Here is a 14,220-nt window from a genome sequence, read left to right as displayed (position 1 = left end):
TGTAGGGGGGGGGGGGCTTGTGAATGTATTTTTGCCATCCTTTTGGTGACTCAGAAGCCTGATTACATCACCGATTTCAGGCAGGCCCAGAAATTCTTTGGGAACAAAAGAAGTTTTTACAGTCATCTTCTGGAAACGATTCAAGGAAGTCTTGGAGGAGAATTCCAGATGAATGCTTTTTTAAAAAATAAAAAATAAAATAATCATAATAGGGGAAAGGTCTTGGCATTTGGAAAGACTGAACGGAGCAGTGGGGTGGGGGGGGGAAAGAGATGTTTTAATTGTGCAGTGCAGAATGTTTAATTTTGACTTTTCTAAGGGTTGGAAGTTCAGCTTGCATCAGTCTGAAGAGCAGTCCCTTTTTAGACTTAAACAGATTTCGGAGTGATGTCCAGGATGGTTATTGGGAGGGGGGCAAGCGGAGCCTTCAAGGGAGTGGGGGGGGGGCTGGTTGAAACCTCATAAAGGTCTTCAAGACTCTTTGAGCTCAAGAGGAAGCTTAGTAAAAAGAAGTATTTTTTTAAAAAACGTATTTAGTAGGTTTTTCAATCCCACCTTTACTGTATTATTGTTTATCAATAACTCATGGTGGCAAACATACTTAATGCCCTGTCCTCTTATTTTCCCCAGAACAACAACCCTATGAGGTAGGTTGGGCTGAGAGAGAGTGACAAACCCAAAGTCACCCAGCTGGCTTTCATGCCTAAGGGAGGACTAGAACTCACCGTCTCCTGGTGATTGGCCCAAAGTCATCCAGCCACCTTTCATGCCTAAGGCATGACTAGAACTCACCGTCTCCTGGTGATTGGCCCAAATTCACCCAGTTGCCTTTCATGCCTAAGGCAGGACTAGAACTCACCGTCTCCTGGTGATTGGCCCAGAATCGCCCAGCCAGCTTTCATGCATTTTCCTAAGAGACTACTACTACGCGGTCCAGGAACATTGGGCAGCATTTGTTGTACTTATCAATGTCCTTTGAAAAAAGGGAGTCAATTTCATGACTTGGCCAGAAGAGAAAAGAGGAACCAGATTTGCTGCTGTTTGGGCAGCAATTTTTGTATAACCTAAAAATGAAATATTGTACCACCTCCTTGGCCCGGCTCCTTTGCTGCAGCTGTGCAAGCATCAGAAAAGCAGGATTGTAATCAGCAAGGAAGATGCTTTTGCACGGATTGCCGGATCATTGCAGCTCCCATTTTCAGCCGGTCAGTTCCGCAAAGGACAAGTGAGAATTGGGAGTCTAGTCTGCCTCCCTAAACCATTTGCTGGTTAACTGTGTTGCTCTGGGGCAGGCGGGGGGGGGGGGACACACGACCTATTCAGAATAACAGAGATGGAAGGGACCTTGGAGGTCTTCTAGTCCAGCCCCTAGCTCAGCCAGGAGACACTATATACCATTTCAGACCAATGGCTGTCCAGTCTCTTCTTAAAAACTTCCAGTGTTGGAGCATTCACCACTTCTGGAGGCAGGTTGTTCCACTGGTTAATTGTTCTAACTGTCAGGAAATTCCTCCTTAGTTCTAGGCTGCTTCTCTCCTTGACTAGTTTCCATCCGTTGCTTCTTGTCCTGCCTTCTGGTGCTTTGGAGTATAGCTTGACTCCCTCTTCTTTGGGGGCAGCCCCTGAGATATTGGAAGGCATCTGTCCGGTCACCCCTGGTCCTTCTCTTCATTAAATTCAGTGTTTGCAATTTAGCACAATGATCCATTCTTTCGGGGATTAGGGATTAAGGTGTGTGTAGGTGTGCTTCTTTCCAAGAAAACACACCTTGCTGTCTGGCATGGTGGCAAGCCTCGAGAAGAGGTCTTTTTTGGAGGAATTTTCCTTTGAGGGAAATTAAGGGCGAAGGCTACCAACTGCGAATTCTCCTTGCTGTAGGTTACCTCCTCGACCAAAAGCAGCAGTTGCTGGGCAACACAGCCAGGGCAGTCACAGTGTGCGTGTGTCCTGCTTTGCAGCTTTCTAGAAACATCCACCTGTCCACTAGGAAGCAGATCCAAGCTCACTCGGTCTTCTAAAACAGGCCCAGTGAGAGTCTCAATCCTGGATTGCCCTGGCTGGGGATCCACTTCGTTTGAGTCATCCAAAAACAAATGGTCGCACAGCCGCATTTATAGGGCTTTTAACACACACCTGTCCTACTTTCCTGGGGTGATTCATGTCTGACTTTCAGGCGAGTTAGCCGTCAATTAATTCCTTCCTTCCTTCCTTCCTTCCTTCCTTCCTTCCTTCCTTCCTTCCTTCCTTCCTTCCTTCCTTCCTTCCTTCCTTCCTTCCTTCCTTCCTTCCTCCCTTCCCTTCCCTTCCCTTCCCTTCCCTTCCCTTCCCTCCCTCCCTTGTCTGTCCTTCCTTCCTTCCTTCCTTCCTCCCTCCCTCCCTCCCTCCCTCCCTTCCCTTCCCTTCCCTTCCCTTCCCTCCCTCCCTCCCTTTTCCTTCCTTCCTTCCTTCCTTCCTTCCTTCCTTCCTTCCTTCCTTCCTTCCTTCCTTCCTCCCTTCCCTTCCCTTCCCTTCCCTTCCCTTCCCTTCCCTTCCCTTCCCTCCCTCCCTTGTCTGTCCTTCCTTCCTTCCTTCCTCCCTCCCTCCCTCCCTCCCTTCCCTTCCCTTCCCTTCCCTCCCTCCCTCCCTCCCTTTTCCTTCCTTCCTTCCTTCCTTCCTTCCTTCCTTCCTTCCTTCCTTCCTCCTTCCCTTCCCTTTCCTCCCCCCCTTCCTGCCTTACTTACTTACTTCGTTCCTTCCTTCAATATGTCAGTGCATAACCCAGAAATCTGTGCCACAATAAGTGGGATTTCAGGAGCATTAAAACAGGAGTTTTTTGCATTGCCTGGAAAATTAAACACCACAACCCAGAATCTTGGGGGAAATCTCTCTCTCCTTATTTATTTTTTTGGTTTTTGCTTTTGAATTTGCAAAAGAAAAAACGGTTAGAATCGCCTTTGCGTGCAGTCAGTTTGCCAGTCTCTCTGCAATAAGCAAAACAAGCAAACAACTACTGTTGCATCTGGTTGCTTAGCCTTTGGCTTTGCTCTGGATGTCACGGATGCATTAACACCCATTCCCCAGCCTTCCTATTTTAAACACAAATATTGCTGCAGAATCCTCTCCGAAGGTTTTGCATCCTGGCCTGTTTTTATTTTTGTGACGTGTGTTTTCCGCGTCCTGCCACTGGCGTAGAAAGAGGAGAAAGAAATGCAAAGCCCGCCCGATCAGCAAGCAAGCGTTGCAGAAACGCAGAATCCCTTGACAGGCAGTTCTGGAAGCCAATCAGATAGATGGTGATCCAACTAGGATGCTGTTCATTTTGGAGGAGTATTTTGAAGCTGCTGGATTCCTCCCCACCTCTGTTTCCTCTAGGTCAGGGGTGTCCAACCTTGTTGACTTGAAGACTTGTGGAGAACTAACTCCCAAAGCTGGCTTGGGAATTCTGGGAGTTGAAGTCCGCAAGTCTTAAAAGTCACCAAAGTTGCTGGCTTGGGAATTCTGGGAGTTGAAGTCCGCAAGTCTTAAAAGTCACCAAAGTTGGACGCCCTGGTTTAGGTCGTCGTTAGCTTGCCGATGCATCTAGTGAACCGGAAGCGGCTCCGATGTGCAGATTGCGCAGAGGTCTCGCATCTTCTGCAGCCTCTGCATGCATGTGCCTGCACGGCTGTTGCCGGGCCGCTGCAGGCTGAGCGCAGCAACCCGATACTCGGTCCTGTTGCCTGGCAAGCCTCCAACAAAGGTGGAATTTCCTGCAGAGCTTGTTGGGTCAGGATCCCAGTCGCCCAAACGCTCCCGGCTTCAGGTGTTCACAGGGCTGGCAGCCCGAGTGGGTGGAGACGGGAATCCGAGCTGAGGATACAGATCATCCCTTTTCCATCTTCGGGGTGTCGTAAGCGCCCCAACAAGGAAAACTTAGAGGGAGCGTTTTGAGTTGACGTTGGGGCTCTTCCTGCCCATCTTGTGGCCATGAGGCTGCCAGAGTGAAGGGGCGGGAGAGGGCAAGTCCTCTGGCCAAGCCAGGCCTGGCTATTGGTGCTAGTCCTCATGGTGTGCAGAAGAGTACATGGCTCTCCCCCGGTGGGTAGGCCAAGTAAGGGTCAGTTGAAAGGGAGAAAGTGGGGTGGAAATTTTTTTTCCTTCCTCTGGGTTCTTTTGACAGTAATGTTGGATCTTTTGGACGCAAAATTGCACGGAGACGCAACATTTTGCACTTTTGCATCGCAAGTGTCCAACCTTGGTAACTTTTATGACTTGTGGACTTCGACTCCCAGAATTCTGGCTGGCTGGGCTGGACACCCCTACTTTGCAATTTATATCCCCGAGTCTTTTTCTTCTTCTCTGCCTTAACCCTCCTTCCTCTGCAAGTAGTCCTCCACTTAACGACCGCAATTGGGAATGGACTTCTGCTCGCTTTTCAGTGCCCCGTTGTGTCTTTGAACAGTCCCTAAATGAGCTGTTGTAAGTCGAGGATAGTTGCCAAGCACGTCAAAGGTCATGTGACTGCGGGCGGGCAGGTGGGGGATAGGCATGATGTTTTTTGTGGACCCTGTTGCAATTTCGAACGGTTGTTAAACAAATTGTTGTAACTTGAGGACTGCCTGATTTCTACAGCTATTCCCAAATCCAGAGCCAACCTTCTCCTTAGGTTTCGCACAAGTCAGAATAAGTGCAACTGCGAGTGGGCTTGCGTTGCTGCCCTTCTGAATTGCAGAATTATGTATCTATATCTTATCTATTATATGTATCTATACCTATATCCATATATCTCTATATCTCTATACATCTATGCCTATGTATATATCTATATATAATCTATATTCATCTATGCCTATATCTATCTATCTATCTATCTATCTATCTATCTATCTATCTATCTATCTATCTATCTATCTATCTAGTATCTCTCATCTGTACACAAACATCTATCTATATCTATAATCTATATATATATATCTATACCTATATATATCTATACCTAATCCATATATCTATATCTATATATCTATCTCTATCATCTATCTGTACACACACAACTATCTATATATATATATATCTAAATCTCTATATATCCATACCTATATATCCATCTCTCTCTCTCTATCTATCTACAAACACACACACACACACACACACACACTTATACACACATACACAAACACACATGTACATATATGCATATGCAAATTATATATCCCTGTCCTGTAGCTATGGAAAGATTTACCGGACCGCAAACTAGATTGACAAGCCTGGTTGTTAGTCACACTGGATGACTAAAGAGCTACTCACCGTCTGCCAGGCCCTCCTTTTTTTCCTAAATCCTGTGTAAAATCCACCGGCAACTCTTCTTCTCGCTGTTAAGTTCGGGGAGGGAAGCAGCGGGGTTATTATGCAAGCAACCCACCTCTCTTGATTTGTCTTTTTTGTTTTTTTTGAAAAAGTGCCGTTTCATAAAATCAAGCCGTTGCTTCAGAGTTTAATAGTGTTGTCTTCAGATCCAGCCTCAGTGCAGTGTTGGATGCATACAATGAGATTGCATTTTGCACAGTGCATTCCTCTGTTCCGAGTGACTTTATTTTGCATTTTGAGGAAGGGGTGGAAAGATTTCGGCTTTTGAGTTTTGAGCAACGTTCTCTTAAGGGGGCAAAGCTGCCTGACAAAATATCTTGCTTCCTCTTAAGGCAGGGGTCTCCAAGGCTGGGCTGGCTGAAGTTGATGTCCAGAAGTTGCCCAGATTGGAGACTCCTACTCTTATCTAAGGGGACTCTTCCAAAGATTCAGAATTCTTCTCAAGTCCTTCAATCGTTTCTGCAAGAGAAGAATAAGTGGATAAGCCAGCCGTGGTGTCGTCGTGTTCTGTCTAAAGCACGTTTCTCCACTTTGGCAACTTTTAAGACGGGTGGACTCCAGAATGTGGCTTCCAGATTGGCTGTGTGAAGCGTTTGGCAAACATGGAATCTGACAACACTTTTCCAAGAAAAATTATTGGCCTAACAGAAGTATTTCCTCCATAGCTTATCATCAGCCCAGCTATTCAGGACATTTTTTTTAACCACCCCTCTCTTCTCTTACAGATCCCAAAGGATCCTTGGAAAAGCGCAAAGTCGGTAAGTAAGGAATACATTTTTTTTTATAAAAAAAAATCCTCCACTGCTGAAAATCACTTGTTTGGCATGCCTACAATAGCTGAGAATTAGAACCAAAGTTTTTCATTCTTTGGAAATGGAAATAGAGAATAATAAAAGTTGGAAGGGACCTTGGAGGTCATCTAGTCCAACCCCCTGCTCAGGCAGGAAACCCTATACCATTTCCGACAAATGGCTGTCCAGTCTCTTCTTAAAAACGTCCAGTGTTGGAGCACCCACAACTTCTGGAGGCAGGTTGTTCCACTGGTTAGTTGTTCTCACTGTCAGGAAATTTTCTCCTTAGTTCCAGGTTGCTTCTCTCCTTGATTAGTTTCCATCCGTTGCTTCTTGTCCTGCCTTCGGGTGCTTTGGAGAATAGCTTGACTCCCTCTTCTTTGGGGCAGCCCCTGAGATACTGGAAGGCTGCTCTCATGTCCCCCCTCGTCCTTCTCTTCATTAAACTAGACAGACCCAATTCCAGCAACCGCTCTCCATAAGTTACAGGAATTGAGTATGTCACATCGGAATGCAATAGGAAGAACGGAATAGATGAATACTTTCACCTGTTTTTATCCTCTCAACAGCCTTGCGAAGTAGGCTGGGTGTGAGACAGTGAAGCCAACGCAAGGGCAACTGGGGCAGAAAGCATTTTCAAGTAGACGGGGTCCTCATAGCCTATCTGTCATTTTGCATCCATTCTCATGGTCCCGATTCGCTCGTGCCATTTGGTTTCGTTCAGCGCATGATGTAAAAACGCAGCCACTTGCGCGATGTTGTTGGGTTTGTTTGTTTGTTTAAACTATAACTATGAACAAACTATAGTTTGGCCCTGTACGTGAACAGAAGCCTTGTCCTCTCGAGCAGATTGGTGTGTTTTTTTTTTTAAATGTCCTTTTTCTTCTAGGAACAAAGAAGAAAAGACCGCCCATTTTACGAATGCCCTTGGCTAATAAACAGTCGCCGGTCCCTGCAACGTAAGATCTATTTTACCTCTTTTTACAGATTCCTGACGAGTGCAGCTAGTCCTTAACTTGCCACAGTCTGCTTAGTGACTGTTTCAAGTTACAACGACACTGCAAAATGTGACTTATATCCGTTTTTCTCAACACGTGTGACTCTGGGCATATCCTCACACTCACAGGATCCAAATTCAGACAGACGCTTTGGCAACCGACTCATATTTATGACGGTTGCATTGCACGTCCCGGGGGTCACGTGAGATTCCCTTTTTTACAACTTCCTGTCAACGGGAGAAGCCAGATTCATTTAACAATCCGGTAGCTAACTTAACAACCGGAGTGATTTGCTTAACACCCGTGGCTAGAAAGCTCGTAAAATGGGACAAAACTCAAGTAACAAAATGTCTCATTTAGCAAACAGCTAAATGTTCGGCTCCATCGGGGTCGTAAGTGAAGGACTATCTGTAGAAGTTAAACTTAGTTCGGCTGAACTCCGTTTTCAATGAAAACGCCGGCCTTAAGAGGCTGAAAGACTGGGAAGCCATATTGATATTTTCCGAATGAGATCCAATCAAAAGGAATGTTAAGCCAAGTTCGTTTTCTCCACAACTCTGTTTAGTGAACCCCAGATGGAACGAAGAAGCCGATGTTCTTTCAGGCGTTATCCCTCCCACAGTCTGTTGTTCCTGAATCTGTCTGGACAATCAGCCTAACTTATGTCAGTGGCATCCAGTTACATAATGAGATAATTGATGTTTTCATATAATTGGCCTCCATTTATGTCACTCATGTGGTTAGGTGATGTGAGTTAAGTGTTTGACCAAATGACGCAAGCCGGTGCATCTGAGGTCAACATTTCAATGATATAACCTCCACACCAAAGTTACAGTCATTTGGATTTAATGGACTCCCTGCTGTCTGTTAAATGGAAGTTTGGTTGTAATGCAGGAATGCGAGGAAGGATGAATCGTGTCTTCTTCACCTTGGGCTGTCTGGTTGATCAGCTAAAGCTGCAGCTCAATTGATTATATTTTTTAAAATCTTGTTTTCTTTTTTCCAATGCTAGAGCGTAGGAGGTGGGCACCGGGTTTCTGCCACTGGGTCTTCTCCAGAACCATTTTGGGGACTGGATTGGATTCTTTTTTTTTTTATGTTTCTTCCACAGACCTCCGAGGAACTTGGATTCCAGGACTTTTATCACCATTGGAGAAAAGGTAGATCTTGTCCTCTGTCCAAGCTTTTGACTCTTTCTTCTGCAGAATTCTTTGATTTACTGATTATCTTGTGCTTTTCCGTGAAATTAAAACGGGAGAGGCTCAGAACTGTGTTTCTTTGTGTAGGCAAAGCTTGTGTGCAGGTATCCAAGTTGGGACAAAATCCAAGGTGTGGTGGTTTCAGCCTCTTCTTGTTGAGCTTCTCCTTGTGGTCTCATAAGGTTGACTGGGTGCTTAGTTTTTACTTAGCAAGCTACGTTCTTCTCTGATTTGTAGAGCACTGTTGTTCAAATTTGGCAGCTTTTTAAGACCCGTGGACTTCCCACATGCTAATTGGGGTATTCTGGGAGTTCAAGTCCAATCTTGAAATTGCCAAAATACTGCCGTAGATCACGAGTGCCAGCTGTGGAGGTTGTATCAGCCTTGCACCAGCCGTAATTACCACAAGCCATGGCGTGGTGGGCGAGAATCCCAGGAAGTTGGCCGGATAACATCTCCAGAACGTCTGGAAGAATGTTCTTCTAAGCTCTTCCAGTATCTTAAGCACTTGGGGAAACCAAGGTCTCCTCTTTCATATGCCTCTGTTTTCTGTTGAACCTGACCTCGCTGCTCTTCTGAGTTCTTCCTACTCTTTGTGGGCCTGACCTGACCTAATGGATGGGTCGCTTGAGGTCACCTTCTCTCTTCCTCCCAACAGCCTTTTCTATTCCTGCCTTGGAAAGCTTTTCATTGGCTGTGGGGTGACCCAGCTTGGACTCTTGGGAGTTTGTGTGACCCTCACACTTAGCAGCAGCTAGAAATAGCTGGTGGTTTCTGGTTACAAGCTGCCCCGTAAACCCTCCGTCAAAGAATAACTATCTTTGTTTTAGAAAACGGAGATGGCTCCCTTCTTTCAAGCGGGAAGGCCAAAGCCATCAGAGATATATCTGCATTAAATTGTCTGAAGTTGTCTGGGGTCTAAAGCCCCAGGTCCTTCCCCGGGCCTTCTGTTTTTCTTTCTGCCTAGACGTTCTCCTGCCACGTTCACCGCCCTGAGTCCTTAGGGAGAAGGGCAGTATACAAGTCAAATAAATAAAATAAATAAATAAATTTAGTTGAGGCTTTCCTGCAAGCTGGAATTGCGACGAGCCACTTCCGTGGAAGAGTCAAAGAACGTTTTATTAAACTTTACATGGCAAACTTCTGCTGCCTCTGTCCTTAGCTGCTTTTTCCTCCAGGATGGCAAAAAAGGATGATTTATGAGCAGGTTAGGGGGAATCAGTTGGTCCAAGGGACACCTTGGGGAATTTCCTCCGAGTGCATTGGTGGAAACAGTCTACAAGTGAGATCTACGGTTACCTATTCGCTGAATAGCTGTAGGGGTGAAAAGATCCACGTGGAGATTCTCAGTCCTCCAGGCCATGATTGTCCCAGAGGTGCTTTTTCAGGAGGCCACTGGACTTCCTTGTTTTTCTTTGGAAGACCTTTCCCTTCTCATGCAAGAAGCTTCTTCAGCTCTTGACTGGATGGTGACGCTAGAGACTAGATCCTTCCATTCCCCACCATCCAGTCGGAGCTGAAGAAGCTTCTTGGACGAGAAGCAAAACGTCTTCAAACAAAAACAAGAAAGTCCAGTTGTCTCCTGAAAAAAAAAAGCACCTTTGGAAACTGGTCATTTGGCTCCTCTTAGAGAGTCGTTGAGGCCACTTGGAAGTTTATCTGTGTCCTCGGGGTCACTTGAGTGGTGCAGATGGGTGTGGAGACTTCTTGGCTGCAGGATGTTTTCTGTCCTGTGTCAGCTGCAGTGATAAAACCGGGCAAAAACTCACTTAACAAAGTTTCTCACTTAGCAATATAAAATTTGGGGCTCTGGTTATGTTCTCAAGTAAGAGAACTACCTGTGTTCCCAGGAAGAAAGATAACTGCTAAAGAGTTGGGGATCGCTTTTTCGAGTTTCTCAAACCTTGGCAAGTTTCCGCTGCGGGGACTTCAACTCCCAGAATTCCACGTGCAAGTCAGAACATGGTTATTTTTCCTTTTTAAGGATGGTTTAGGATGTTTTCCAGATTGTCGATAGCAACAAGTTGACTGGAATGGATGGAATGTTGTGCCTTGAAGTGCCTTTGTGTTGGTTTGTTGAGCGTTTAACGCAGAGGGCGCGAGACCTGTTTCTGTGTTCTTAATCTGTGGGCCATTTTCTTTACTCTGTTTTTTTGCATCACGTCCGACCTGCAGAACTTTGAAGTTGAGGCTGATGACTTGGTGAGCATCTCCGAACTGGGCCGAGGTGCTTACGGTGTGGTGGAGAAAGTGCATCACGCGAAGAGCGACACGATCATGGCTGTGAAGGTGAGAACCTTAGCAAAAGGGCTGCCAAACCTAGGTTGCATGGTCAACCATCAAGGGAGATGATCAGGCTAGGACAGGTGCTGGGCTAGAAATTGGCAGATGGTGAGTTCTGGTCCTGCCTGAGTCAGGAAAACTGGCTGGGTGAACTTTGGGCCAATCACCGGGAGACTTTGAGTTCTAGTCCTGCTTTAGTCATTAAAGATGGATTCAAGCCAGTCACAGGGTTGTTGCTGTGGGGAAACCCTGTGAAGGAGGAAGCAGTATTAGGTAGTTCACCATTGATTTCTAATAAATAAATAAATATTAGCATTGCTCCATCTTGAAGAGTGGACAGCCAAGCCCCAGAATTCCCCACCCAGCAGAGCCCTCAGTGGGAACTCTGGACATTGCAGTCCATTGTCTTGAGGTTAGGAAGGTGGTCCGTCCTTTCTCCCTCACATCCATCCATCATAATTAATTTATTTCCTTCCTTCCTTCCTTCCTTCCTTCCTTCCTTCCTTCCTTCCTTCCTTCCTTCCTTCCTTCCTTCCTTCCTTCCTTCCTCCCTCCCTCCCTCCCTCCCTCACATCCATCCATCATAATTAATTTCCTTCCTTTCTTCTCATTCACATAATTTTTCCTTCCTTCCTTCCTTCCTCCCTCCCTCCCTCCCTCCCTCCCCCTCCCTATCTCCCAGCCATCAGTTTCCTTCCTTCCTTCCTTCCTTCCTTCCTTCCTTCCTTCCTTCCTTCTTTCCTTCCTTCCTTCCTTCCTTCCTTCCTTCCTTCCTTCCTTCTCATTCACTCAGAATTTTTCTTTCCTTCCTTCCTTCCTTCCCTCCTTCCTTCCCTCCTTCCCTCCTTCCTTCCTTCCTTCCTCCCTCCCTCCCTCCCTTCCTCCCTCCCTCCTTCCTTCCTTCCTCCCTCCCTCCCTCCCTCTTCCCTCCCTCCTCCCTCCCTCCTTCCCTCTTCACTGATCGGTATCCTTTTGCTCCCAATCCAGAGAATCCGGGCCACTGTGAATACTCAGGAGCAGAAGAGGCTGGTGATGGATCTGGATGTCTCCATGAGGACCGTGGACTGCTTCTACACCGTCACTTTTTACGGGGCTCTTTTCAGAGAGGTATAAAAGAAATCCAGAAGCCTTCCGAAACTCACTGGGGAAAGCCAGTCTAGGTTCAAATACAGCTCGTCCTTGACTTATGACCAGCGTTGAGCCCAAAATTTCTGTTGCTAAGTGAGGCGGTTGCTCGTCCTGTTTTACAACCTTTCTCGCCACAAGCTTTTAAGCGAAATCACTGCAGTCCTTAAGTTAGTGACCCAGTGGTGAGGTGAATCTGGCTTCCTCATGGACTTTGCTTGTCCAAAGGTCAGCAAAGGAGAAATCACGTGACCCTGGGACGCTGCAGCCGTCCTAAGTACATGCCAGCTGCCGAGCCTCTGAATTTCGATCTCGTGACCTTGAATGCAGGCTGCAACGGTCGTAAGCGTGAAAAACCGCCATAAGTCACATTGGTCAGGGCTGTGTCAACGCTGCTAACATCCGATGTTTTTGCATTGACAACAGATGGAAATGTAGCCATCTTTTTCCCTTTCGCTTTTAGAGTTAGATGATGCTGGGAGGGGCGGGGGATGTGAATGAGAGTCCAGCTAGACATAACACTAAACGTAGCGTGAGAATCAAGGTTACTGAGCCCAGAGCTGATAAAAGAATTGGCGGGCTGGAGAGCTAGAGAGGAAGCCGGCGCTTCAAGCTAATTGGGGAATGTGATTTATGACTGTTAATTGGAGGAGGGAATTGTGCTTTGATACTAGGTGCCCAGGGGAGGGGAATTCAGTTTTTGGCTTCGATTATGTAAGATTATGTAAGATCCTTGAAGGTAAACAATGCCTCGAAGTTCTTTTGAAGATTTTCATCTGTCAGAACCATGACAGGCTGTTGTAGTTTTCAGCGGTCACCAAACAAGTGGTTACAAGTCAAGGGCCCTCTATAAGTCTTCCTCAATAATGATGGGATGCGTTCTCTGAACTGAGCTAAGCATTTTTTGAAGGACTGAAAACCTCTGTTTTCTCAGGGTGATGTGTGGATCTGCATGGAACTGATGGACACCTCCCTGGATAAATTTTACAAGAAGGTTCTGGAGAAGAAGAAGACCATTCCTGAAGAAATCCTAGGAAAAATAGCCGTGGCCGTGAGTGTTACCTTCACCTGCGTGACATTATGTTTACCAAAGCAGCTGTAGGCAGGACAAAGGAGCAACTTAAAACGAAGGAGAAAAACTCCTAACAGTGAGAACAATTAAATCAGTGGAACAAATTGCCTTCGGAAATGGTTAATTTGGGCATATCCTGGAGGTAAACGAAAAACCTCACCCCCGTCACCTCACTCTCCTTGCTTCTGGTTTTTCTGCCCGGTTTTAAAATGTCCCATGCGTCGTTTTAAAAAGGTTAATCGTTTTTCTGTTTATCTTTTTATTTTCCGCAAGCCGCCCAGTGTCGCCCTGTCAGGGAGACAGAGGGCATATAAATGTAACGAACCAATAAGCCAAATAACGCAGCGATTTGTCGTGGTTTGCTGGCGAGTCAAGGACCCAGCTTGGATCTGCTGCGATGCTCGTGTAAAAGAGAGTGTTTGAGGGTTTCCTAGGGGTATTTGAGACTGGAAAAAAATGGAATTAAATGGCTTGAGTTGCTGTGCCCCGTACAGCAGCTAGAAAGTGTGAGTGTGTCCCACAACTTACGGGTGTATCTGTTGTTTGTCCCTCTTTTGTCCAGATTGTCCGAGCACTGGAGCATCTCCACAGTAAATTGTCAGTGATTCACCGAGGTAAGTTTCCATTGCAGATCCTATCAGATTGTCAGAGAAAGCAGCTGAGGGTTAATAACACAGTTAATTACAGGCTGTCCTCACTTAGTGACCGGAAGTGGGACTGGCAACTCTGCCACTAAGTGAAACAGTCTCCTAAGTGGGGAATCCCATCACGGCGACTGTGTTTTCCTGCCAGATGAGCACAGGTTGTCCTCGACTGACAGCAGTTTGCTTAGTGACCATTCAGCGTTAACGGCCCTGTAATAAGTGACTTTACGACCATTTGTGATCCCAGGCCGTTTTGTCTTTCCTGCTTACAGATGTGAAGCCGTCCAACGTCTTGATCAACAAACAGGGACATGTGAAAATGTGTGATTTTGGAATCAGCGGTTACCTGGTGGATTCGGTGGCTAAAACGTTGGATGCCGGCTGCAAACCTTACATGGCTGTGAGTGGGGGCGGGGGCTCCATTGTGGGGACACAGGCATGGGATTTTGGGGGAAGAACATCCAGTCTGTTTGCCTCTTCCCTTCTTTCCTCTGATTTCAATTTGCTTTTATTTTATTTTTTCCCCCGTGCAGCCAGAAAGAATTAATCCGGAGCTGAACCAGAAGGGGTATAATGTAAAATCAGACGTTTGGAGTCTTGGGATCACTTTGGTAAGAAATCAAGGCGGCCTTGGGGACTGGCAAGGCAGAAAGCATAAGGACTAGTCACATGCGCTGTGCTTTGGGGTTAGTAAGGCTTAAGAGATCCGGCAGTGTCAGGAGAGTTTCCTCAGATCGAGACTTCTTTGTGGGCTTCCCTCACGTCGTCTCCCCTGCAGTCGTA

The 14,220-nt window shown here is 46.4% G+C and overlaps 1 protein-coding gene across 2 annotated transcripts in view; it reads left to right on the top strand.

The window, feature by feature from the left end:
* MAP2K3 (mitogen-activated protein kinase kinase 3) overlaps positions 1-14,220 on the top strand; it is a 43,783-nt gene that overhangs the window by 23,422 nt on the left and 6,141 nt on the right. For both annotated transcript variants that reach the window (XM_081338033.1, XM_081338034.1), the window contains exons 2-10: positions 6,051-6,083; positions 7,006-7,075; positions 8,226-8,274; positions 10,489-10,602; positions 11,584-11,703; positions 12,656-12,772; positions 13,356-13,407; positions 13,710-13,837; positions 13,971-14,048. In XM_081338033.1, coding sequence (XP_081194159.1) covers positions 6,051-6,083; positions 7,006-7,075; positions 8,226-8,274; positions 10,489-10,602; positions 11,584-11,703; positions 12,656-12,772; positions 13,356-13,407; positions 13,710-13,837; positions 13,971-14,048 — 761 coding nt within the window. The remainder of the gene's footprint in view (positions 1-6,050; positions 6,084-7,005; positions 7,076-8,225; positions 8,275-10,488; positions 10,603-11,583; positions 11,704-12,655; positions 12,773-13,355; positions 13,408-13,709; positions 13,838-13,970; positions 14,049-14,220) is intronic.

The sequence above is a fragment of the Vipera berus genome (genome assembly GCF_964194415.1).
Source record: "Vipera berus genome assembly, chromosome: 13".
NCBI lineage: Eukaryota > Metazoa > Chordata > Lepidosauria > Squamata > Viperidae > Vipera > Vipera berus.
The sequence above is the reverse complement of the archived record's forward strand: the minus strand, read 5'-3'. Positions and strand labels throughout refer to the sequence as shown.